Here is a 25,903-nt window from a genome sequence, read left to right as displayed (position 1 = left end):
TTTAAGAAGAAACCTTTTTTGGGTTATGGTAATTAATAAGTGCACATGTAAGTTAATAATGCTTTTTTCTTTTCGAGCTTCTGTCACTGTATAGTCCAGGCTAGTCTCAGACTCAGGGGTTTCTTTCCTCATCTTCCTGAATGCTGAGATTGCAGGTGTGTGCTACCATCCCTGGCAAGAGCACTGCTGTATCTGGAAAGTTGCGAGCTATGAAAGGAACGAGTGATGAAGTTAAGCTGTGGAATAGATTGTGTTCTAAATTTATTGTAAATCTGCTCATTAGTGTTGTTTCTGAGCAGGTGGCAGAAGTTTCTGAAGTACTGGGTTGCTTATCCTGTGAGTGTGGATGACCCCTTGGGTTGCTTATCCTGTGAGTGTGGATGACCCCTTGGGTTGCTTATCCTGTGAGTGTGGTTGACCCCTTGGGTTGCTTATCCTGTGAGTGTGGTTGACCCCTTGGGTTGCTTATCCTGTGAGTGTGGATGACCCCTTTGGTTGCTTATCCTGTGAGTGTGGATGACCCCTTGGGTTGCTTATCCTGTGAGTGTGGATGACCCCTTGGGTTGCTTATCCTGTGAGTGTGGATGACCCCTTGGCTTTAGATCCGTTTAGTGACTCACAGAGGACCCCTGGGGTGGGCTGAGGCACAGAGCTCTAGATTCTAGTCCGCAGCTGACTTAAAGGGCAGCCACTACAGTGCTGGGGTGGCCAGCTTGATGCTTTATCAGGGGTAGCTCCCTCCTGTGCACAGCACTTGCACAGTTGCTCTGGGCTTCGCTAATCCTGTCTAGGCGTCCCTCCTGTGTTGAGGCTTCTGAGCCCTCCACTTTTGGTTTCAGTGGTCTCTTGTGAAAAGGCAGAAAAGCCTATCCCTCCAACTTTGGTGAAGAAACCACCTTTTCCCCCCCCTTTAAGTCAAGAAAATGAAGCAAGTGTGAACCGTTTTGAACAGGAACCAGTTCTAGATACTGACAGCCATAGTGCAAATGCCCCTGGATTGGAAAGCATCACTTCCTTACCTTTTCTGCTGATCTTGCTTTCAGTTTCTCTTCTTGGTTGCCATGTTACCTTCACACAAACAGTTCCTTCACCCTGTGACTTCTGTCTATTCTTTCAGTGGAGCCAGGCAGCCAGGCCTGGTGGCGCACACCTTTAATCCCAGCACTCGGGAGGCAGAGGTGGGCAGATCTATGAGTTTGAGGCCAGCCTGGTCTACAAAACAAGTTCCAGAACAGCCACAGTTATGTAGAGAAACACTGTCTCACCCACCCCTTGCCCTCCCACCCCCACCCCAAAACACAAAAAGCTCAGTGAAGGAAACAAAAAATAAAAAACCTTCAGCGGCTTTGCCTAGAACAGTTGGTCTTAGCTGGTTTGAAATCAGGACTCTCCAGTTTGACTCAAGTCCATTTTCTGTGTGTTGCACTTTCTTGGCTGTAGCAGAAAAGTCTGGGACTTGAAGAGCAGAGTTACTCATTTGCAATGTTACTGACTAGTGTTCTGTTGCTGTCCAGTAGATGCTTACTATCTGTCAGTTTAACAAATTGTTTACTGTTTGCTCTTGTCGGGAACCAGGCTGCTGCACGTGTCTGCTATGGCAGTCTAAATTGGAAGTGTTTCTAGACAGTGTCACATCTTTACTCTGTGCGTGCTGTTTCTTAGATTAACTTGGACAGTGTGTGCAGGATAATGGATTTGGATGTGGACCGTGTGTGGACCTGTTGGATATCTTGGAATTGGGGTGGTGGTGGGTGGTTGTTTAACACCATGTTTGACATTTGAGTTACTCATTGACTTCAGCCCTGACTCTGCAAAAGGAAAACAAAAAGTTCTTAGTACTTGTTTTAGTGTCTTGAATCTATGTTTTGCTGTGTATCCCAGGCTGGCCCATGAACTGATAGTAATCTTGCCTCAGTTTCCCACATGCTGGTGGGACTACAAGACTGGAGTGTTTGGTACTTTGTTACGCTGTTGTTGAAAGTAGTTACCAGCCTTCTCTTCACCCGAACCCCTCTCAGTTCTGAGAATCAAACCCGGGGTCTTGTGCGTGCGTAAGCACGTGTTCTCCATTGAGCTGTTTATCTAGCTGTAGCCATTTACTGTGCTGGTTCAGTGGTAGTGTTGGGGTTGGAGTTAAAGGTAGATGTGACAGGGCTGGGCAGTGGAGGTGCACAACTTTAATCCTCTGGAGGCAGAGGCAGGAGGATCTCTTAAGTTTAAGGAAGCCTGATCTACAGAGTGAGTTCCAGTATGACCAGAGTTACACAGAGAAACCCTGTCTTGAGAAACAAAACAACAGAACAGTAGAGGTGATGAATGTAACAGGTAAGGGTGCTGCTGACATAAGGAGACATGGACTGTGGCCTTATGAGGTTCTGGTAGTGCACAACAAAGCACTTCTGCATTTGACTTTCTGAATGTGAGCAAGTTTGTTTCTAGCTTCATGACACAGTGCTTAAAATAGGACTTAGCGCGCTAACTTGTACTTATATGGTGAATTTAAGGTGTTTTCCTAAAGAATTGTCACATGGGTCTTATTCTTAAGGATCAGAAAAGTTTCAGAGTAAATATGTAGTTTTTCTTTTTAACATTTTAAAGTATTTCTCCAAAGGTTATTTATTTTTCCCGTTTGTAAGGTGCTTTATCCATATCATAGTATCTTTGTAGTTAACATGTACTTGCACATATGTATGAGGTAAATGTTTTTGTAGTATTTTAAAGTCATTGTGGCTGGGATGGTGACTCCTTTGATCACCATCACTTTAGTTACTGGAGCAGCTGGAGGCCAGTCTGGTTTACATATGTAGTGACTTCCAGACCAGCCAGGAGTACATAATGAAACCCTGTTATCGAAGATAGATAGATAGATAGATAGACAGACAGACAGACAGACCAGCCAGGAGTACATAATGAAACCCTGTTATCGAAGATAGATAGATAGATAGATAGATAGATGATAGACAGACAGACAGACAGGCAGGCAGGCAGACAGACAGACAGAAGGAAGACAAAGTCATTGTTGTGGATTACAGGCTTCTCTGCAGAGTTTCCCAAGAAAGGAATGAGGAGGAGTTGTCAGGCTTCTTGACACTTGACAAAGGACGTGGCCTGAGCAACCTGAGGAAAAAGAAGGGTTACTTTGGCTTCTGATTTCAGAGGTTTCAGCCAATGTTTGCTCCATTACTGTAGGCCTGTGGTGGAGCAAAACTTCATGGTGGCAGGAGCTTAGGAGGGCCACCAGAGAGAAGAGGGGACCAGGGACAAGGCACCCTTCAGAAGTACTCCCTGTTGAGTGACTTCCTCCATCAGGGCCCTACTGGTTTCTTCCACTGGTTTCTAAAACAGTACTGCCGCTGGGGACCAAGCTTCCGAACCACACAAGCCTGTGGGACACTCATATTCAAACCATGTTTCAGGCTTAGAACTTGGATTATGGTGTGGTAGCTAGGATTTGTTTATTGTTTACAAAGTGTCTCACATTCTTCCATTCACTTTTGTGTTGTGAATGTGAGGTACTAGACTGTTGACTTGAGCATATATATGATTACTTAAGCAGAAAATGTATGTGCTTTATGATTGTAAGTACAATGCATCAACTATTACCATCTCAGGAAATAGTTTGTTTCTCAGACTCCTCGTGTTACCCTGGTTATCTCTAGGTCAAAACCATTTTTCTAGTACCAGTAGGACATTGTTTGGTATGCTGACAATTATAGCATCAGTGGTGAATAAAGCCATTGTGATTTACAAGATCCCTGCTGTGGTATGACTGAATTATACCAGTGGTATATTCTCCATCATCAGACTTTTGGAATTGAAATAGATACATGCTTTAAAAATAAAACAAACCGGGCAGGTTATATAGCTGGGTAGTAGAGTGCTTGCCTAGTTTGCCTAAGGTCCTCACTGTGATTCTCAACACACACACACACACACACACACACACACACACACACACACACACCCTTTCTCTTTCTCTCTCAAGCAAGTGAATGCACACACATGGTGTGGAAAGGCAGGAAGACTGACTGGTTACATTTAGTGCCCTTGATGAAGGAATTAAAGTTAGCGATTTGTCACTGAGTCCGTCTTTGCTTACCTTTTAGAGCATGTTGTTTGAAGTGCTTCCCCTGATAGCAGGCCTGGTGATTAGCTCAGAAAAGAGCTTTGTGCAGTTGTTGAGCAGCAAACTAAACTACCTAGCTGCCTTTCTAAGTAGAACACTATTTTTACTTGAAATAATTGCTTGGCAAAGTATGGTTATACAGAACGGGTGGTATTTGGCATACATTTTCTTGAAAATACAGTGAGCCTGTCACTACAAGGAAAACAACTGACAGTATTCATTGCTAATGATAAAATTTAAGCTTTCAAGGGGAAATTGAATTTTGGAAAACTACTGCACTTGCCACTAAGTTTGACAGATTCCACACTCGACTCTTTGATGCAGTTGGTGTGCTGTGATTAAGTGAGCTACACGTAAGACAGTAGTGAGCTGCACCACTGTTGGAAGAAGTGTGGAGCTTGGAGAACTCTTGTTTGTTTTGACATGAGATTCCATGTAGCCTAGTCCGGTTCTGGACTGTGGATGTAATCAGTGTAACCCTCCTGCCTCTTTGAAGTGCTAGGATTTTAGGTGTGGAACCACCATGCTCAGCTGAACTCAACATTTTTTTTAAATAACCAGTGCATGGTTTTATAAAGTCATATATGAGTAAAAAGATCAGTTGGAATGGAGGTTAGACCAATGCATTTTTTAACAGCCTTCCTTTTTTGTTTGTTTTGTTTTTATTATTTATTTTTCCCCCCTGTATTTGAGTTCACTGTAGCTTTCTGTCTTCAGACACACCAGAAGAGGGCATCAGATCCAATTACAGATGGTTGTGAGCCACCATGGGGTTGCTGGGACTTGAACTCAGGACCTCTGGAAGAGGAATCAGTGCTCTTAACCACTGAGCCATCTCTCCAGCCCAAGACCAATGAATTTTCATGTTTTCCTAGCTGGGTTTAAATTTGTTTTTGTTGTTCTCAGGGATCCCAGGCTAGCCTCAAATTCTCTGTGTACCTAAGATGACCTTGAACTTGTGATCTTTCTGTGTTCATTTTTAAAGTGCTAGGATTATAGATGTGTACCATGGTGCTTGGTTTGAGTAGTGCTAGAACTTGAACTCAGGGCTTCCCAGGGTTTCCTGCTAGGCAGACACTCTACTAAATGAAGGTACATTCCAGGCACTGATCTTCCACCTCCTCTTCTCCTCTTTGCACCTACCAAGTGCTGGTATTACAAATGTGTACCACCATGCTTTGGAATGACTTTGGTTTTTTGAGGCAGAGTTTCTCTGTATAGCCCTGGCTGTCCTGGTCTTGCCTTGTAGACCAGGTTGGCCTCAAACTCAAAGATCCATCTGCCTCTGTCACCCATGTGCTGGGATTAAAGATGTGCACTACCACACCTGACTTTGAAAATGACTTTTAATAAATAGCAAATGTTCACTGTTAGGATTTCAGATCTTATATTGGAACAGCCTTTAAGAAATTGCTATTTAGGGGCTGGAGAGATGGCTCCGAAGTTAATAGCACTGGCTGTTCTTCCAGAAAACCTGGGTTTTATTTCCAGCTAAGCCATCTCTCAATTCTACTCATTACTGTAGTTGTTGTTGTTAGTTTGTTTGCTTGTTTTGAGACAGAGTCTCACTATGTAGTCCTGGAACTTGCTGTGTAGTCCAGGCTGGCCTTGAAGTCAGAGATATGTCTACCCAGTATTGGAATTAAAAGCTTGTCTCACTGTAATATATTATATTACTATAATAATAATAATAATAATTATTATTATTATAATTTATAATTTATAATAAATGATAAATTTAATTTTTAAAAAATTTTTGCTGGATCTGGTGGTGTATGAGTTCAAGACTAGCCTGAGCTACACATACATAGTAAGACTCATCTATCAAACAAAGAAATGTACAAATGAATGCAAGTCTGTGCTGGCTAGTTCTGTGTCACCTTGACACAAGCCTGGAGTCATTTTTGGAAGAGCAGACCTCAATTGAGAAAACACTACCACTAGATTTGCTTGTAGACAAGCTTCTATTGCGTTTTCTTGATTGATGACTAATGTGAGAGACACCCCCCCCCCCCCCCCCCCCGCTCACTGTGGATGGTGCCAGTCTTTTATCTTGGGTACTATGGTACTGTAAGAAAGCAAGCTGAGCAAGCCATAAGAAACAAGCCAGTAAGCAGCACTCCCCCATGGTCTCTGCATCAGTTCCTACTGCCATGTTCCTGCCTTGCTTGAGTTCCTGTGCTGATTTCCCTCAGTGATGGACTGTTATCACAGGATATACTACGATGAAATAAGAAACCCTTTCTTCCTGGAGTTGCTTTTCGGTCATGGTGTTTATCACAACAATAGAAACCCTAATTAAGACAAAATCTAATGTTTTCTATTTTGATTTGTAATATAGTATGTTTTTTCATCTTTGTAGTCCTAGGGTTCAAACCCAGGGCCTCTTCTGTGATAGCAAAGAGCTCTGCCATTGAGCTGCAGCTCCAGCCCTAGGAACACGTTCTGATAGATTGAACACAAAGGGGAAGGGCATCTTCCATTTTCAAGAATATAAAAACTGGGATAATATAAATAGTTTTTGAAAAAATAAGAAGAGTTATATACTACAGGAGTTTCTAGTTTCAAATGAGACGGTCCCTTTTACTCCATTTCTGACATTTTTTGTAGTTTAAAAGACAAAAAACTGTTTGCTTATAGAAAAAGCATCCACTAACAAGTTAGCCAACCCATAGCTTTTAGCGATGTCCTGCATCTCAGCAGCCAGTGTGCTGAACTGAGTGAAAGTGCTGGAAAGGCTTTGGGTCTTTCACGGTATGAGGGATATTTACTTTTTGTTGTTTATTTGTTTTTTGAGGTTATATCTCAACCCTGCATTGTGTTTTTTCAGTGGTTGTGGATGAGAATTGTATAGACAAATGAACATTCTATGAGATGTGCTCTAACCGGATTGTAGCTGATCATTTCCTCTCTAGCAGAGCTTAGCTCTTGCAGATATATCTGTGATTGATTTATAATTTACATGTTTGTTTTCTCTCTCTCCCTTTTGGGATAAAAGCCAAACAGCTGGACAGTGGATGCTCTTACATTTTTGTCTACACTTTTTTCCCAATTCTTTGACAACATCGTATATGACAATGCATATAATACATTGAAGCCACCCCACCCTCTGTCTACACTCATGGTTCTGGTCATCCCAGCCCATCTTTACTTCTCAGGATAGGGTCTGAAAGACTGGCATCTCCTTTCCTCCAGTGTTTCTGTAGGATTTTAAGACTGAAAGAAAACCAGATGAGGTGCATGGCTTTAGCCCTAGCACTTGAGTGGCTGAGGCAGAAGGATTGCTGTAAGTTTGAGGTCAACCTAGGTTTCATAGGGAGTCTAAGGCTAGCCTGGGAAAGAGTGTAAAAGAAACATTGGTCCAGAAGTCATTCTAATGAGATTTCACAATCTTGTAGTCTTTGAAAGGTAAGTCCTCTTAGAGCTGTGCAGTGGCTGGAGTGGTTGGTGATCCTGCTGTTCAGAACACTGGCTGCTCTTGCAGAGGATCCGTGTTTGATTCCGAGCATCCACATGGTGACTCCCAGGGGATCTGGTAGCTTCTGGCCTTCGTAGGCACAACAAATAGTGCACAGACACGTGCAGGCAAAATCACTACATATAAAAATTAATTTAAAAAGGGGGGGCTAGAGGCACTTGGGGATTTGGTTTGGTGTTAAAAGTGCTTGCTATGCAAGCATTAGGGCCTGAGTTCCAGTCCTTAAAACCCAGGTTAAAAGCTGGGTGCAGCCATGGGCCTGTGACTCCTGTGCTGTGGAGAATAGTAGTATGTATAAAACAGCTTCTTTGAGATTGAAACATTCCATACTGCAGGAAAGCTCTTTAGTCAGGATGATAAACAACAAAACAACTTCAGGAAGTCCCTGAAACTCATATTCACTATGGCCATCTCTGTCGGAGTAAAGGCTGAGATTCCTTTTGAGACTAGCTGAACAGAACTGCAAAGAAACCCAGACAAGCTGAGCTGCAAAGAAGACACTGAGACCTTAACAACTGCCTGGGAGAAACAAAAAGTAGTTAAGATGCCTAGAAGTTGTTTAGAGCAAAGTCACCTGGAAAAGACATACACCAACTTGTTGAGTGAGCTTCCTGAAGACTGTGCCGTGTACTACAGATTTCCCAGTTTTTGTGAGCTGTCAGTCATGTGGGGCAGGTCTTGGTGATGCAGCTCTGTAGAGCAGGATACCCAGCTGCAGCATCTGGCCTCTGTGAGTACTGGCTATGTACATGATACACATGTACATATGCATATGCCTCTCATATCACACACACAATACATAGTGTTTTGCATTTAATTAACCATGATTAGAGAGAAGAGCATGAAGTTAATGTAACTGTAACTGAAAACTGAGTTAAATTTTTTTAGTTGTACACATTCATTATATAAAATGCTGGTTTGATGATGACATTTTCATGTATGTATAGCATCATGCATGTATAGCATATACTTTGTTTATATACCTTCCCTGTCTTGCCTTATAGTTCTACTCCTGCTGCTCCCTTTCCTCTTCTCAGATACTCCCTTATACTCCAATTGCATGTGCCTGTGCACACTCCAGATTCCACATACGAAAAAAAAGGTATTTGGGTTTGTTTTGTTTTGAGTTTGACTTAACATGGTGCTTTCCAGTTCCACCCACTTCCTGCTCATGTCATCATTTATTCTTCTTTATGAGAGACTAAAACTTTGTTGTGTGTATGCACAACATTTTCTTTACCCCTTCATCTGTTGATGGACGTTTGGTGATCCAGTGTTGGCTGTTGTGACTAATGCCATACACACCTCTGCTTCATGCTGACTTAGTTTCCTTTGGGTATATGTACCCAGGAGTGGTACAGTGGGATGACAGGGTCACATTGTTTTTAGTTTCTTTGTTACTCCTGAACTTAGTCTCAGGAGTAAGGCAGACTGCTGAGAGGGGTGCTAACTAATAACCCTTCATTCAGACTAGTTTTGGAAAGTTAATTCTTGCTGTATGTAGCAACTTTTTAAAAAGTTTGTCTTGGCTCTTTTCTGTACCCATTGTAAGGAAAAATAAGTTCTGATTTTATTAGCAGCTTCACGTGCATATAAACAATATCTGTGGTGAAGGGCTGGGCAGTTCTTTTGGGTTAAATTCTCCTGCATGTTTAGTGGTCAATTCGTGTTCAGTACATTTTTTTTTTTTTTTTTTTTAAAAGTAAACACCTCATCCTGAATTGGCTAGTGTTTTCCAGAATCTGCTGGCTGAAAGTAACAAGTATAGAGGTCAGTGCTGAGCATCTGTTCTAGAAACAGATTTTGCTTTGGATTCTCAGTTTAGTGAAATAGTTGCTTTTTATTCAAACATTTGTTTGCATATCTGAAGGAGTGAGGTGTGTCTGTGTGTGCCATTGGTGAGGACTCAGTGCTGGGAGGTTTATGGCAAGTGCTTTAATTCTGGGATTCTTCTTCTCTCCTAGCCTCTTGCCTCCCTCCTCAATGGGTTGTTGTTGTTATTTTTGTTGTTTTTCAATGTCATTTATTTTTGAACTAGTGTTTGCTATGGTAAATTAACTACAATCTATTAATAGCAAAAGAAATTTGAATAACATTGACTTTCTTTTAGTTGTATATTGTAAGGCAGAGTGGTGCTGTGTTGTCCAGCTGGCTGCTAACTCTTGCTCTTCCCTGCTCTGCTGAGATTATGGGCATGAGGTATTGTGTTAGACCTGGCTGACCATTGACCTAACACCCATGGGGGTAGGGGTTCGTGTGTGAGTGTGTGTCTGTGTGTGTTAGTGTCATATGAATATGGGTGAGTAGGTATGCTTACCTATGTGGAGGCTAGAAGTTGATGTTGGGCATTTTCTCTTTGCTTGTTAGTCAGTCTCTCTGAAGCTGGAGTTTGCTATTTCAGCAGAATCAGCATGTTGTCTGGGTGGATCTTGAACTCCTGATTTCAAGTCATCCTTCCCAGCCACTTTATATTGTAACAGGTTAAATGTAGGACTTGGGATCTGACTGTGGAGTCTGAGTTCATACCCTTCTAGCTCTGTATCTCAAGGAAATTCTCTTGGTACTCGGAAGTAGTTCTGATCCAGACTCTTCAGGGTTTTCTTCCATCTGAGTTCTGGGATCCAGAATTTGAGAGACCTTGTGTAGTTATAAAATACATTCCGTGTGTGTGTGTGTGTGTGTGTGTGTGTGTGTATGTATGTATGTATGTGTGTGTTAGTGTTAAAAGTTCATCTGTTTAGGCTTCTTAATATGTCTCCATGTATGTTTGTGCACTTCATGTCTGCCTGGTGCCCTTGGAGTCCAGAAGAGGGCATCAGATCCCCTGGAACTGTAGTCACAGTCAGCTGTGAGCCACCATGTGGGTGCTTACATCGAGAATTAACCTCAAGTCCTCTGGAAAAACAGCCATTACTCTTAACTACTGAGCCATCTCTTGAGCCTCTGACAGTACTGATTTTTCAAAGACCCATCTGTAGCCTGAATAGAGAAGGCAGGTTATGGTTTCTCTTAGACTTTCCTGCTTCCTTTGTCTCACTTCCTTCTTACCTTTCAGGCAGATACAGCTCCTACTGGTGGCTATGACTTTAGCTAGAAGCCTTGTTGTTTACGCTTACCCTACTAAAGGTTACTTCATTAAGGTCCCAAGCCCTGCTTTTATAACTTTCCATAACCACCCATGTTTTTATCCCACTGCCTCCTTACTTTGTTGTCTCATTTCTGTAGCTCCCCTTCGGTGTTTCCTCCTACCATTCCTGAGTCTGTCCTGGGTGACACTGCCTCTGTCCTGGCTAAGCTCTGTGCTAAGTAAGATCCTGGTGTTGGTTAGTGGTAAGGAGATCTGAAGTCAGGAGGCTTGAGGTCAGGCATCAGCATTTTACAGTCAGATCTCCAATTTAGTGTCAGTTTTCTTACAGATAGGGTAGGAGTTACTAGCAGTTTGTGTTGTGGGTTCAAATTTGTGCTAAGAAAAGAAATCATGTTCACTAGAATGTATATAGCAGGCACATTTAGGCATTTAACATTTTTTACTACCACTATTATTTTAAAGATTTATTAACTTTTATGTGCATTGATGCTGTGCTTACATGTCTATGTGAGAAGCTTAGGTCCTCTGGAACTGGAGTTACACACAGTTGTGATCTCCCACGTGGAGGCTGGGAATTGAACTTGGGTCTTCTGGAAGAGCAGCCAGTGTTCCCAACCACTGAGCCACCTCTCCAGCACCACATTTTATTGTTTTTATCCACCGGAGTCAGTGACAAAACTAAAATGTTTTTAAGATTAAAAGACTGTACTGATTGTATGAAGTATTTCCCAAGAACAGATTTTATTTAGTAGAGCAATATAGAATTTTGAACATTTAAGGAATCTTTGAGAACTTGTATGTTATTCCCTTCTTCCTTGTTTGTTTGTTTCTTTAAAAAAAGATTTTGCGACAGTCTTGCTTTGTAGTCTAGGCTAGTTGTAAACTAGCAATCCTGTTCTAGTCTCCCAAGTGCTAGAATTATAGGTGTGTGCCACTACTCCTGGCAATCCTTTATTTAAGAGAGAGAGAGAGAGAGAGAGAGAGAGAGATTGTGTGTGTGTGTGTGTGTGTGTGTGTGTGTGTGTGTGTGTACACACTTGCCCTGTAGCCAGTATGTGGCAGTTAGAGGACAACTATAGATGTTGGTTTTCTTCCACTTGGTGGATTCCAGAGATTAAACAGGTAGTTAGGCTTGGCTTTTACCCACTGGGTCATCTTAGCAGCCCACAGTCTCGCTTTTAAAAGTGGAAGTGTACCTCCCAAATTATAATTTGATAAATTACTGTCTAATCAGTATGAAAATACAAATCTTATGCATAGTATTACCATCCTGGCATGCAGTGGGTGTTGGGTTAACACAGTGCACCCTCATGCTCACCTCTTGCTCATTCCCAAGCTCCCTCTGTGTGTGGAGTCGGTGCCTGACCATCCATGGAAGAGCCATTTATAGCACGTCTACATGCAGAGCAGCTTTTTCTTAAATAAGAACCATATTTTCCTGTCTCTGCACATGAAGTTGGTCAATGTGTTAGTGTTTTAAAATTTAGAATTTTAAATTAAATTAAACTAAACTTAATACTGTGTCCAAATTTTTAAAACAGTCTGAGTTAAATTTGTTATTTTTAGTATTCATGTTAACAAGAAGGAGCTTTTTGAAGCCTATAGCCATATGTTTCATGGAATGTGGTAGGACATAGCTGGGGATGACGTGTAAATCATCTATCAAAAAGGGAACCATGGTAACCCTTCCACAATGTTAAGTTTGTACATTGCTTGAAGGAAAATGGCATCTCTGTTTACATATAATCACAATATTTTGTCATCTTTTGAGAGCATAGTGTAATCAGCATGATGGGATGGATGGAGGCTGAGGGATGACGGTGCTAGCTGGAGGCTGGTGCTCAGATCACTTTCCAGTGGTCTTGTGTTGAGAAATAAGTAACAGATGAGAGGCTGGGAGGGAGAAGATCATGGAGAGGGACGCCGCCAACCTTATTTACTCCTCTGACTGGAAACTGGCTGACCAGGTTTTCTGGTTGAACTAGATGCTGTTGACTAATTGTTAATCTCCCAGTAGGTTATTAACTGTTTGGTGGTTTCATTTCTATCTTTATCCTTCTCCTCTCCTTGTTTGTTTGTTTGTTTGTTTGTTTGTTTGTTTGTTTTGAAAGACTATGCTTCTTTGTAGCCAGGGCTACTCTGGAACTCACTATGTAGTAGCCCTGTCTGGCCTCACACAGCAGTGGTCCTGCCTCAGTCTCTCAGGTTCTCTGCTTACTGCGCCCAGCTTCTGAGTTATTTCTAATAGGAAAGATCAGAAACAATTCAGAATTAAGAATTTAATTTCATCGAAGAATCTGACTTTAAAAATAATGGATAAAATATTTTTATTTTACTATTCTTTCCTTAATGTATCTAATTTGTTGGGAATGGAGGGGGAGGGGCCTGGCACTCACTTTGCATCCATGCAGGCCTGCACCTTACTTTGTAGACCAGACTGGGCTGGAACTCTGTAGATTACAGACCTCCGTCAGTTCTCCTGCCTCTCCCTAGTGCTGGATTAAAGGCGTGAGTCACCATGCTTGCCTGTAGAGTCTGTAATTATAGAACTTTAGACGTACAGAAAATAATGCTATATCTGAAATATGACATCATTAACTGTTTATTTTGTCGGTTAAAAATTGACTCTAGTTTATACTGGGTTATATAGTGATAGTAGACTCCCAGTGCAGAGTCTGCTTTGTGACTGACATGGAACCACCACAGCAGCATGTGAATGGGAGAGATTGTCTTCAGATGCAAGGTCCTTAGTCTTGCTCACAATGTAGATACAACTTTAGACTTACTTATTTAGGACTAGAGGATGCCCTCTTCTGGTGTGTCTGCAGACAGCAACAGTGTACTCATAGACATAAAATAAATAAATAAATAAATAAATAAATAGTCAAACATATTTAAATGAGTACATTGTAGCTGTACTACAGATCCCATTATAGATGGTTGTGAGCCACCAATGTGGTTGCTGGGAATTGATCTTAGGACCTCTGGAAGAGCAGTCAGTGCTCTTAACCGCTGAGCCATCTCTCCAGCCCCTGCCCCCCTCTTACACAGGAAGGTCACAGCTAATGGGAGTATAAAACTGGCACTTTCTATTTAATTGCCAAATGGACTTCTTCCCCTTGTGAATAGGTGTGTGTGTGTGTGTGTGTGTGTGTGTGTGTGTGTACACGTTTTATGTATCTACAAAGGAGGCTGCGGGTCTTTGGAATGACAGACATTCCATTCCCTACTGTAATTCCCTGAGGACACTTAATTTTTTTTTAAGCTTAGGATCTAAATGGCAGACTGTGAGAAAGAGAACAGCAAACACACACACACACACACACACACACACACACACACACACAAGGAAAACTTGTTAGAAACCCTCCAGGGCATGCATCTCTAAGTGTAAAAGCTTAACATTTACTAGCCCAGGTAGAAACAAACTAAAAGTTCATTTCTGAGGCATGATGCTGTAAAATTTGAGAACACCTAAAGAGAAAATTCTACAAGTTTCCAGACGGGAGATACACAGGTAACCATGAAGGGTTAGAGATAAATGGTACGGGGGCTGTTGTTTGTTTGAGATAGGGTCTCCAGAAACACAGGCTGGCGTCAGACATAGTTTAGCTGAGGGTGACTTTGAACTTCTAGTCCCTTTGCCTCTACCTCCCCAAGTGCTGGGAGGTAGATAGCATAGCATCTAAGTTTTTAAGAATGTTTTAAAAGATATATAGTATGTGTATGAGTGTTCTACCTCCATGTATGTGTATCATGCATGCCTCCTGCTCTCGGAGATCAGAAGAGGGAGTCAGATCTTCTAGAACTGGAGTTAAAGATGGTGGTGAGCCACCATGTAAATGCTGGGAACTGAGCTGGGGTGCTCTACAAGAGCAGCAAGTACTTTAAACCTCTGAGCCTTCTCATCAGTCCCTAGTCCAACCTACATTGGAAATAGAAAATAAGGAAATGTCTTCAAAATTCTGCTTAAGATTTTCTTTCTAAATCTTTATATTGAACCAAACTTGAGGATTGAGTGTGAAGAGGTGTAGATTGTATAATGCAAGGAATAAAAAAGACACCTCCCCCTTCTTCCTCAGAAATCTACCGGAGAAAATAGCCCATTAGGAGAAGCCAAGAGAGGAGGAACAGAGACAGAGAACCAGGGCTCAGTGTGGGATACAGATAGGAGATTCTGGGATGCATCACAGTGGAGTTCTGTGGCCATAGCTGTGCACTGGGCTCAGGCCTGTCTACACTGGAGCCTTGGAGCTGGCTACTAGGGCTATGTTCTTATGAAGAAAGAGTTCTATAATTCTAGCACTCAGATCCGAGGTGTAAGAGGATAATGAGTTTGATCTTAGTCTTCTTGGCTGTGTATCAAGTTCCCAGGCTAGCTTAGGCTATATGGGGAGAACCCTGCCTCAAAAACAAAACAAGACAACTCAGAAGAAAGCCAAATCATAAAAAGGAAATAAAATATAAAATAAAACCAGCCAAAGTTAAAACAGTTTTACATCTCGTAATTGAGTAGATTGAGAGGAAAGTTTGAATATGCTGATGAATCGACAGTAGGTACATAGAATATTAATGAGGCATAAAAATGGTATAAAGTATAAAGAGGCAAATTATATGAAAAGAAAGTAATTGTGATGTACTTTGAGCTCAGCAGTGAATTTTATTTAGACATTGTAATAATGTCTAAATATTAAAAAGCAGAGACAATCATAAATTATGGGGAGATTGTAGGTGAGGAGATTTGACAGCTAAAACCATTATTTCTTATAACTAGAAGTCAGTAGATAGTTACCTTTAAGGAAAAATTAACTGTTGTACAGATGGTGAAAACTCCAGAAGCAGTAGCTAAAATTGAGAGTACAGTAAAGAACTCTTTCTTGTGAAACTATTATTTAGAGGGCCAAGGTTCATTCCCATGACCCATGTTAGCCCACAGCCGCCTATAACTCCAGTTCCAGTGACCTCTTCTGACCTCCAAGGGCACCAGGCATGCGCATGGTGCACATATATACACTGAGGCACAACATTCATGCACATAAAAGAAATAACTAACGTTTTAACAAATGAGTTTTTAAAATGTGCATGTGGGGCTGGAGGGAGCACAGTGGCTTAAAAACCTTGTTCTTCCAGAGGACCTATGTTTGGTTCCCAGCATCCATGTCAGATGGCTTCTAACTGTCTATAACGCCAGTTCCAGGGCATCTGATGACTCCCCCCCTCTGGCCTCCTTGAGCATCCACATGTGAGTGTACATCACATAAATAAAAACACAAATTTTAAAAAGAATTTTAAAATTGTGTATATATCTGTCTGATTAAAAATGAAACACTTTAGAAAGATCACAGAATGCTCTTCTGTGCAGAATATACACATTCCAACCATTTAATCCCCTAGTATTCTGAGAACTCTTGTCATTCAAGGATGTCATCAACAGAATGCTGGAGTCCCCTGGGAGGTGATGACTTCTAATAGCCATCGTGGTTAATGTTATCCTTAGTTGTAAGTGTTCATTTTGCTGTAGTTCTAGCAAATGAAGAATTTTAAGCACATTGCAGATTAAAATATATATCATTTCAACATCTCAGAAATACTTAAATGATTTGTTTTCCTGTATGTTGTCAAGACTTCTGCATCATGAATTAATTCTCTCCAGCCTTTCATTTGAATGATGCCTCAGCTGGCTGGACCTTTTCCAACCCCTTCTTCAATTCTTGAAACACTTTACTTATTACTGTCTCCTAAGAGTATGCAAAAGCTGTTCTAGTAATAGCAAGGAATTCACCTCGCCTTCACTGTGTAAGGTTATCAGGTGCAATTAATGGTAAATTAAGCCCACACACATCTTAGCCATAGCTTTTTTTTTTTTTTAGTTCAAATGGTGAAGCTTGAACTGGAAATTGAAGTAACCTATGTTCATTTTTAAAAATTAATTCCCATCCTTCAATTAAAAGGCATGTTGTTTGTTTCCTCAAAATGTCTCTATTATATTTGGAGTAGAATTAGTTATGGGCATTCAACAGATTCTTTGTTGCCTGTGTACAAAATTTGATACCCATCTCAACAACATAACCATGATAATAAATCCTCTTCTTTTTAAAGTCCAAGCTAGAAACCTTGCCTTGCTGATAGCAGCTGTCTCTGAGTGCATACATGTAAGTGTTAGTTTAATGGCTGCCTTGCTGATAGCAGCTGTCTCTGAGTGCATGTATGTAAGTGTTAGTTTAATGGCTGCTCTTGTTTGCTTTGCCTTTTTTGAGGCAGTCAAAATGTAACTGACAGCTGTCTGGTTTATTTTGTCATTTAACTTTTTCTTTGATCCTTCAAGCAAGACATTTTATTTTATGTAAATTGTCAGTGACAATGCATGGAAATACAACAATACATCTGTGCTACACTTAATCCTATACTCACAAGTAAGGACAAAAGTTGCTGTTTTTGTTTGTGGCATAGAGAATAGAATTGAATTAAAAGGGAAGTTATTTCTCTCTAAAATTTCATGCTGTTCTCCCTTCCCTGCCCATTTTAGAACAAATACATTTTGCCTATGTGATGACTGCTAGCTAGTGTTAATTGACAGAATCTAGAATCACCTGGGATGGGCCTCTGGCCATGTGGGAAGACCTGCCCAGTCTGGGCAATACCATTCCCTGGCTATTAATAGCAACCGTTTGTTCTGGATTTTATAAATGGAGAATAGGGGCTGAGAAGCATGAATGCATTCGCTGCTCTGTTTTCAGTTTAGAATTTGATGTGGTCAGCTTCTTTAAGTTCCTCTCATGTTACTTCCCCACCATAATGAGCTTTTCCCTTGAATTTTTAGCCAATATAGTCCCCTTTTCCTTAAGTTGCTTTTGCCAGAGTATTTTATCACAAGGCTGGGAGTAGGGGGTGGAGAACGACCACTAAGACAGTGTGCCGTTTGAATGAGACTGTCCCCTATAGGCTCAAGATGAATACTTGGTCACCAGTTTGTGGCACTGTTTGGATAGGTTTAGGATGTGTGGCCTTGTTGGAAAGAACATATCACTGGAGGTGGGCTTTGCGAGTTTAAAGCCTCATTCCATTCTGAGTTTACTCTCTCTGCTTCCTGCTTGCTGTTTGGTTGTGAGCTCTCATCTCTTCCTGCCACGATGGATTCATTATGGAACCGTAAGTTTAAATAAGCCCTTCTTCCTATAAGTTGTCTTGTTTATGGTGGTCTATCACAGCAACACAAAAGTAAGACCATCGGGCTCCCAATGTATTTTCAATTACTAATCCTTGATGTTTGATGTCGTTTCATTAAAAGACTTGACGTGAGGATCATTTCTACTGTAGTTCAAGTTGGCCTTAAACTCAAGCACCTTCTTTTTCAGCCTCCCAAGTACTTGGAGCACAGATGTCAGCTTCAGATCTATAGTACAGTTCTGGAAGTGGAGCTGACTTAATGGTTAAGAGCATTTGCTGCTGCTTTTCCAGAGGATCCAAGTTCTGCTCCCGTTGCCCTTTTTGGGCAACTCACACTACTTACAATTCTTTCCTTGGGATCCAGTATCCTCTTCTGACCTCTGCAGTCTCCTGCACACATGCAGATACACCGATACAGAGGTGCAGACACATATATTAGGAGGGTGATATGAGTATCATGACATCCATGTGGAGGTCAAAGGAAAACTTGTAGGAAGTAGTTTATCCATTGTGTGGATGCTGAGGACTGACAAGTAAATGCCTGTAACCACTCAGCCGTGCTGGCTCTCTTCTATTCTTCCTTCCCTTCCTCTCTTGACAGGGTCTCGCTGTATATCCCTGGCTGGCCTGGAACTCTCAAAGAGATCTGCCTTCTGCCTCCAAAGTGGTGGAATTACAGATATGTTCCATCATGCCTGACAGTTCTCTTTTTCCAGTTATTTTATACCTTTCTTGGATGTTGTAGTGAGTAGGGAGAAGATACCATTGTTGTCCTATTTGCAGTCTTTGTTAATATTAAAAAAGAAAATATCTATATCAAACTGGCTTTGAACTTAGATCTTCCTCTCTCAGCCCCCACTTGCTGCTGTTTAAGCTGTTGGCAAGTATGTCAGCAGTTTGTTCCCAAAGTCTGGGTTATAGCTTTGTATGCCTCTCTAGGGCACAAGAATGTGGACATTGACTTGAATGATTCACCACTACACACTCTACCTCTTGTTCTTCTGGCATGCTTTTCTTGTCCGTTCCTTCACTGTTCAAATAGTTGATAACAAACTCTGGTTCTAGGTGCAGAAGATAAAATGGTCACAGGCCCTAGTTCTAGAATAGTCATCAGCCCTGGAGAACCTCCATCTAGGCAAGGAATCGCATATGGATAGAAATGACAGTGCAGCAGGGTAATTGTGAAAATAAATACCCAAGAAATGGCTAGAAGAGACAAACAGTAAAACAGTTCCAATCTGCTAGGACAGCCTGGGGAAGCTGGGCCTGAAGGTGGAACAGTGGAAGGATTGTTTATCTTTGACTGGCCATTTGCATTGCATCAGAGTACTTCATTCATTGGTCACTTTGGGGGGCTATTCTGCTACCTGAAAGGACTCTCTAGTACAGTGGTTCTCAGTCTGTGGGTTGTGACCCCTTTGGAAGGAAAGGGGGAGTCAAATGAACCTTGCAGAAGAGTCACCGAGGACCATTGGAAACCACAGATATTTACATTACAGTTCATAACAGTAGCAAAATTACAGTTACGAAGTAGCAATGAAATGATTTTAAGGTGGAGTTGTCATCCCAGCATGAGGAACTCATTAAAGGGTCACAACCAGTGAGAACCACTGGTCTAATGTGTTGGCTGAGAAAGAGGGTATTTTTAATGAGTGGTATGGGGAGGTAGGGAGGCAGTGCAGCCACTGTGTGTTGGTTTTTGATAGGAAGCCAGAGAATCCAACATTTAAGGAATAGAGGATATAATGAACAGAAGCTTGCAGGTGTGTGTCCATCCGGGCATTTCCTATCAGAGCTAGGGCTTCCTTCCATAAGTAGCAGTGTGAACTTTGGTTCCCCTTTCTGTTGCTTTAAAGTGGGAGGTTCAGATTAGATCTCCGTGTTCTTAGAAGGTGGTGGGAAGTAGACAACAGGGATGACGTAAATTGTGAACACGGGATTAATGAAGGTAAGTCGATTTCTGTTGTATGGCTTCACGTATTGTGGTTGTACAGGTGGAATTCCTGATGGCTTAAATGAGAAGTGCAAGCTTTAGCAGCTGATGCGCCTGCCAGCTAGCTGTGTAGAAGCAAAGACTAAGAGGTAAGCCACAGGGAGACAGAGCTGTCCTTGAATTCCAGAGTTGGTACAGAACAGTACTTGATACTGTGACTGGTTTTGAGATGGGGTGTCTAGCTTTAATATACTTAACAGGGTTTTCCCCCAAGAAGGTGGGAAGACTCCTGAGGGCATACTACCACCCTTTCCCATCCAGTCTGTGCTTCTGGAGAGCTATTAAGTACTTGTTGATATCACTGAACAGTAGGGTAAAGAGAGAAGTGCTCCTGCATCATGTAAGCTCGAGCCTGCCTCTTTTATAATCATCGCACATGGAAATCCATAAACTTATACAAAGTCTCTTTGCTATTAATTAAGCTTTGTTTATAGGATGGTAAATGGGCTGGCATTTGAGCAAACTATATGAAGAGGCTAACTAAAAAATTTAAAATTGTAAATTATGGTTTCAGATACTAATATTTTACATTTTACTTTTTTCTCTAAGCAAATGGTTATGAGCCTTAGAGTTTCTGAACTCCAAGTCCTGTTGGGCTACGCTGGGAGGAACAAGCACGGACGCAAACACGAACTTCTTACAAAAGCCCTGCATTTGTTAAAGGCTGGCTGTAGCCCTGCTGTGCAAATGAAAATTAAAGAACTCTACCGGCGGCGGTTCCCTCAGAAAATCATGACGCCTGCGGACTTGTCTATCCCCAACGTACATTCAAGTCCTATGCCAGCGACTCTCTCTCCATCCACCATTCCACAGCTCACCTATGATGGTCACCCTGCATCGTCCCCACTACTCCCTGTTTCTCTTCTGGGACCTAAACATGAACTGGAACTCCCACATCTCACGTCAGCGCTGCACCCAGTCCATCCAGACATAAAGCTGCAAAAGCTACCGTTCTATGACCTGCTGGACGAACTGATCAAACCCACCAGTCTAGGTAAGAGTGATGTGAGGCCGTTTGGTGATGCTGTACTTAGCGTTTTTCTTAGACTTTGAGTTTGACTCAGTTATGTTTGGTGGTAGTGTCAGGATGTTAATGAGAATCTTTCGCGTTTAGATTAAATCAAATATATAAGTGCTGTTGTTTAGACAAAAGTGAAGAGGTGGGGTGGTGACCAATGGGCCCAGACACAATAAATACTAGGTTTGAAACAAAGGTTCACTGTATACACTCTGGCTGTCCTCCTGTGTCTTTCAGTATATACCAGGCTGTCCTTGAGCCCATAAAGATCCTCCTGCCTCTGCCTTCTGAGCCATTTGTCCCACCATCCCTGGCTCCTAATTAATGTGCAGTCACCCTTATGAATTAAAATTACCACCAGTCTCTAAATTCTGTTCTTACTTTTCAGTGGTAGATGACATCTAAAACAGATTGACCAGTTTGGATTTCTTGAATGTGTAAATAGTTTTAATTATCATGAAAGGAAATTTAAGCTTTGGTGTTGTGGTCAACTTTCAGCTGCTGTTTTTCAAGTGGAGACATGTGTTTTAGGCATACATATGTGACACACACAAATTCCTATTCATAGGTAATATGAGGGCTAGAAGTTTCTGTTACTAGGTTTTCCATCCTGAGATTTCCTTATGAAGAAGGCATAGAGTTCAACATATTAATCACTTTTAACTGCTATGATGTCATCTTTCTTTATTAACGTGAAACAAATTGACTTTGTTGTGATTTTTTTTTTTTTTTTTTTTGGATGCCTTTGGTATAATACACTTTAACAGCAAACTTTTCGGTTGCTGCTTTTTAGAAATCAGTGTTTAGCAGATTGTGGCTGCCAAGCTGACTCCAGTGGTTTATTTTTGTGTGATGTTTTGTGTAGGAACTTTGTTGGTGTTTGAGGAAGAGTCTCCCTGGTTTTGCTTCCTTAGTGCTAAGATTGTATGTGGGAGCTACTGCCCCCAACTCGGATTTTTCTTTTGTATTCCTAAAATGTAAACAAAGCCAGTGAATATATAAATAACAGATCATGTGTCCCAGAGCCTAAATTATTTCCTGTCTGCTTCTTATAGAAATGTTTCTTGATTCCTGTCATTAATATTAAACATTTCAGTTTGAAGAATTGCTGAGTATTAAGAAAAGTTTTGAGTACTTTTAGAGAAGGTGGGGTGATGTTTAGGTTATGGTCTAATATAATACCCCAGATTGGCCTGCCATTCCATATGAAATAGAGTATGACCTTGAATTCTTGATCCTCCTGTCTCTACCTCTACTGGAATTAAGGGCATATGCCACCGGTCATTTGGAGAAGATTTTTTTTTTTTTGTTAGATTTTTAATGTATTCTCTGAGACTTTCATATGTGTATACAGTATATTGAATCATATCTGCCCTCTTCTCCTTCAGCTCTCCTTGGACCCCCCTTAGTATGCCCCTACTAATTTCAGGTTCTTTTTGTTGGTTGGTTTGTTTATTTATAATCCACTGAATCTACTTAGTGTTTGTGCATGGGTGTGAGGCCATAATTTTGAGAGCATTATTGAAATTCTACCACTGATAGAAGTAGTATTTGGTTTTAGTTGCTTTTCACAGAATTTCCCAGAATAAATGAAGATACAGAAGGCATTTTCAAGCATGAATAATAATAATAATAATAATAATAATAATAATAATAATTTATATTATTATTAATAATAATTATTATTAATTACTATTATTATTATTAATTATTTGTGTGTGTGTGTGTGTCCACCTCAGCATGCACATGTAGGAGGTTAGAGAGTTGGTTTTTCTCTACTATGCACATCCTCAGGATCAAATTCAGACGATCAGGCTCGAAGGCAAATGCCCTTACATGTCAAGCCATCTTGTCAGCCTGACAAATAGCATGAACTTTATAACATACCATTTTATTGTTTGTGGAGCTGAGTGGTGGTTGCACGTGCCTTTAACTCCAGTACTCAGGAGGCAGAGGCAGGCTGATCTCTTGAGTTCGACACCAGCCTAGTCTATGGACCAAGTTCCAGGACAGCCAGGGCTACACAGAGAAATCCTCTGTCCAAAAAAAAAAAAAAAAAAAGGAAAAATCAACCAAACAAAAAATGTTTTTAGATTTATTTTATTGTATGTGTTTAAATGTCTTCCCTGTTCAAGGGTGCCTATTATTGTTGGGGTCAGAAAAGGCCATTAGATCTCCTGGAACTAGAGTTACTGGTTGTGAGGCACCATGTAGGTGCTGGGAATTGAACCCAGGCCCTCTGTAAAAGCAGCCAGTGCTCTTAACTGCTGAACCATCCCTACAACCCCATTTTATTCTTTTTTAAAATTTATTTAAGTTTATTTTGTATGTATTAGTGAGAGGGTGTCGGATCCCCTGGAACAGGAGTTACAGATAGTTGTGAGCTGTCATGTCGGTGCTGGAAACTGAACTCTAGTCCTCTGGGGGAGCAGCCAGTACCTTAACTGCTAAGCTATCTCTCCAGCCCCACACTCCCCATTTTATTCTTAAAATGATTGAAAGAAAAAAAAATCTACCTAATGCATATAAACCTTGTGTATGTTTATTGAAAAATAAAGTTTGTGTATATACACACACACACACACACACACACACAAAACCCATGGTATTTCTTGTTTTTCATAGATGAATCTTGTACATAGGATTGTGTGATTTCCTTTTATTTCTTCCTTAATAAGATAAGCATCTGTTTTTGTCTGATTCATGTAGATCTCTACCATTTTAAATAAAGGCCTTATCTATATTTATTTAAAGTTTATATTTATTTGTATCAACACATGTCATCTGAAGAGCAATCATTACATTATCTGATAATTCGAAAGAAAAAAGTTGATAGCTTGAATTTAATATAGTCTCAATTTTAAGCTTTTTTTTTCTAGTTTAATAATTGCCTTCCCATGCTGTCACTAACATAAAGTTGAAGTGCTGATGTGGTTGGTTGATATTTAGCGTGTGTATTGATTTGTTATGGAAAGTAGAAATGTAAACTAAATGAGTAGATTATCGTGTAGAAAGTTAAACTAGATGAGTAGATTAGTGTGTAGAAAGTTAAACCCACTTTGCTGAGGTGCTTTGTTCAGATGTATACATTAGTTTTTCATTCTGATATCTGTATTCATTGTTTCCAGTTTCATACCTGTATAGGTATTGTAGCTTGGTTTAATTCACCATAGTTTACCCTTATGTCTTAGTGTTTTAATCCCAGCACTGGGGATGCAGAGGCAGATGATGGATCTCTGTGAGTTGGAGGCCATCCTGGTCTACAGAGAAAGTTCCAGGACAGTCAGGTCTACACAGAGAAACCCTGTCTTGAAATTTTTCTTTTAAATACTTATTTTAAATTTTTTATTAAGTGTTTGTGTCTGTATGTGCATGTGAGTATAGGTGCCCAAAGAGGTCAGAGGCTGGAGCTCCATTTATGGGTGATTGTAAACCACCTGATACAGTTGCTGGTGATTGAACTTGTGTCTACTGGAAGAGTAGGGCATGCTCTTAACAACTGAGCCATCTTCCCAGCATGTGGTCTCTACCCTCCTCCACCCCAGCACCTTTTTTTTTTTTTTTTTTTTTCTTAAAGACCAGAGTCTTGCTAGGTAACCCATATAGTCTTTCCCCCCCCACACACACACAGGGGTTATAAACACAAAAAGGCAGGATGTGGGAAAGGGGCTGACACAGGAGCATTGGTGTTCGGGGGAGTACAGGTATCTTCCAGAACAGGGTATTGGCTGGGTGAAGGTTCAGGGAGCAGGTCACTATGACTCTGCCTATGATTCACTTGTCCTTATCTAAGTTGGTACTATCAGCCAAGGCTGACTACCTACAAGGTCTATGACTACTCAGGCTGGTAAATTTTCACCAAAGCTGCCTGTTTACAATAGCTTTGTGTAAGCAGGCATGAATGTCAGGCCTATTGCTGATTTTAGGCCTATGGCTGATTTTAGGCCTTCAGTGTATAGAAGGGCCGTGGCGATTCTAATCCTTAGAAGTCGAAGATAGAGGCCTGGCCTCCAGTAATTAAAGTGGACCTTGTAATGCCACCGGTCCTTCTGTCGTTATCCAGTGAGGCATGAGGGCCATACCCATCCTGATGTCTTTTTCCTGGAGAGGGGATACTTTTGACATCAACCCCTTCATGTAGCCTTTCTTTGTGTGCTTCTTAGCTAAGAATTTTGTTGTTTAAGGCTGGATCTCACTCTGTGGTCCAGGCTGGCTTGGAACTCAACCGTGTAGCCTAGGCTTTGTTTCTGGCTCCTGATTGCTTGTGAGCCTCCACACCCAGCCCAGAATTTGTCTTTATTCTCCAGAGAGGTTAAAATTAAACCAGTGACTGTCCCAGGAGCTCGCTAGTTGGTAAGGGGCTTGTCACTAAGCCTGACAACCTGACTTTGATCCTAGGGAACCACATGGACAAGGAGAAAACTGACTCCAAAAAGTTGTCCTTTGACTTCCACATGTGTGTGCTACCCCATCCCATAAATAAATAAATGTTTTAAAATATCAACAGTGAATATGTAACAGACCATGTTGTCTGCATAGCCTAAAGTATTTACTGTCTGCCTCTTTTAGGAGAAAGTTTGTAGATTCTTGTCATAAATCACTGGGTATTTCAGTTTTGTTGGTTAGAGAAACTTGAGAACACATTTTGAGAACTTTTAGATTCCCTCCCTCCCTCCCTCCCTTCCTTTCTTCCTTTCAACAAGGTCTCATGAAGCCCAGACTTGAAGCTTTTTGTAACTAGCCCTGGCTGTCCTCAGACTTGCAGCAATCCTCATGCCTTAGCCTCTCAACTCCATCACTGCCAGCATGCGGCTCCACAGTCTGAAGGTCACTTGGGGACTTTGGGGAACTTTTTCTCTTCTCTTCTCTTCTCTTCTCTTCTCTTCTCTTCTCTTCTCTTCTCTTCTTCTCTCTTTCCCTCTTTCTTTCTTTCTTTCTTTCTTTCTTTCTTTCTTTCTTTCTTTCTTTCTTTCTTTCTTTCTTTCTTTCTTTCTTTCTTGACAAGGTTTGTGTGTCCTGGCTGACCTGCAACT

General features: G+C 41.1%; 1 protein-coding gene across 5 annotated transcripts in view; it reads left to right on the top strand.

The window, feature by feature from the left end:
* The window catches only part of Pias1 (protein inhibitor of activated STAT 1), a 126,047-nt gene that overhangs the window by 19,903 nt on the left and 80,241 nt on the right, over positions 1–25,903 (top strand). For 4 of the 5 annotated variants that reach the window (XM_076925720.1, XM_076925719.1, XM_076925716.1 and 1 more), the window contains exon 2: positions 20,402–20,846. In XM_076925720.1, coding sequence (XP_076781835.1) covers positions 20,402–20,846 — 445 coding nt within the window. Of the gene's footprint in view, positions 1–19,919; positions 19,942–20,401; positions 20,847–25,903 lie in introns of those variants that run through there. The other variant, XM_076925717.1, reaches the window with a different exon arrangement.

This window comes from Arvicanthis niloticus, chromosome 26 (assembly GCF_011762505.2).
Source record: "Arvicanthis niloticus isolate mArvNil1 chromosome 26, mArvNil1.pat.X, whole genome shotgun sequence".
Lineage (NCBI taxonomy): Eukaryota > Metazoa > Chordata > Mammalia > Rodentia > Muridae > Arvicanthis > Arvicanthis niloticus.
The sequence above is the reverse complement of the archived record's forward strand: the minus strand, read 5'-3'. Positions and strand labels throughout refer to the sequence as shown.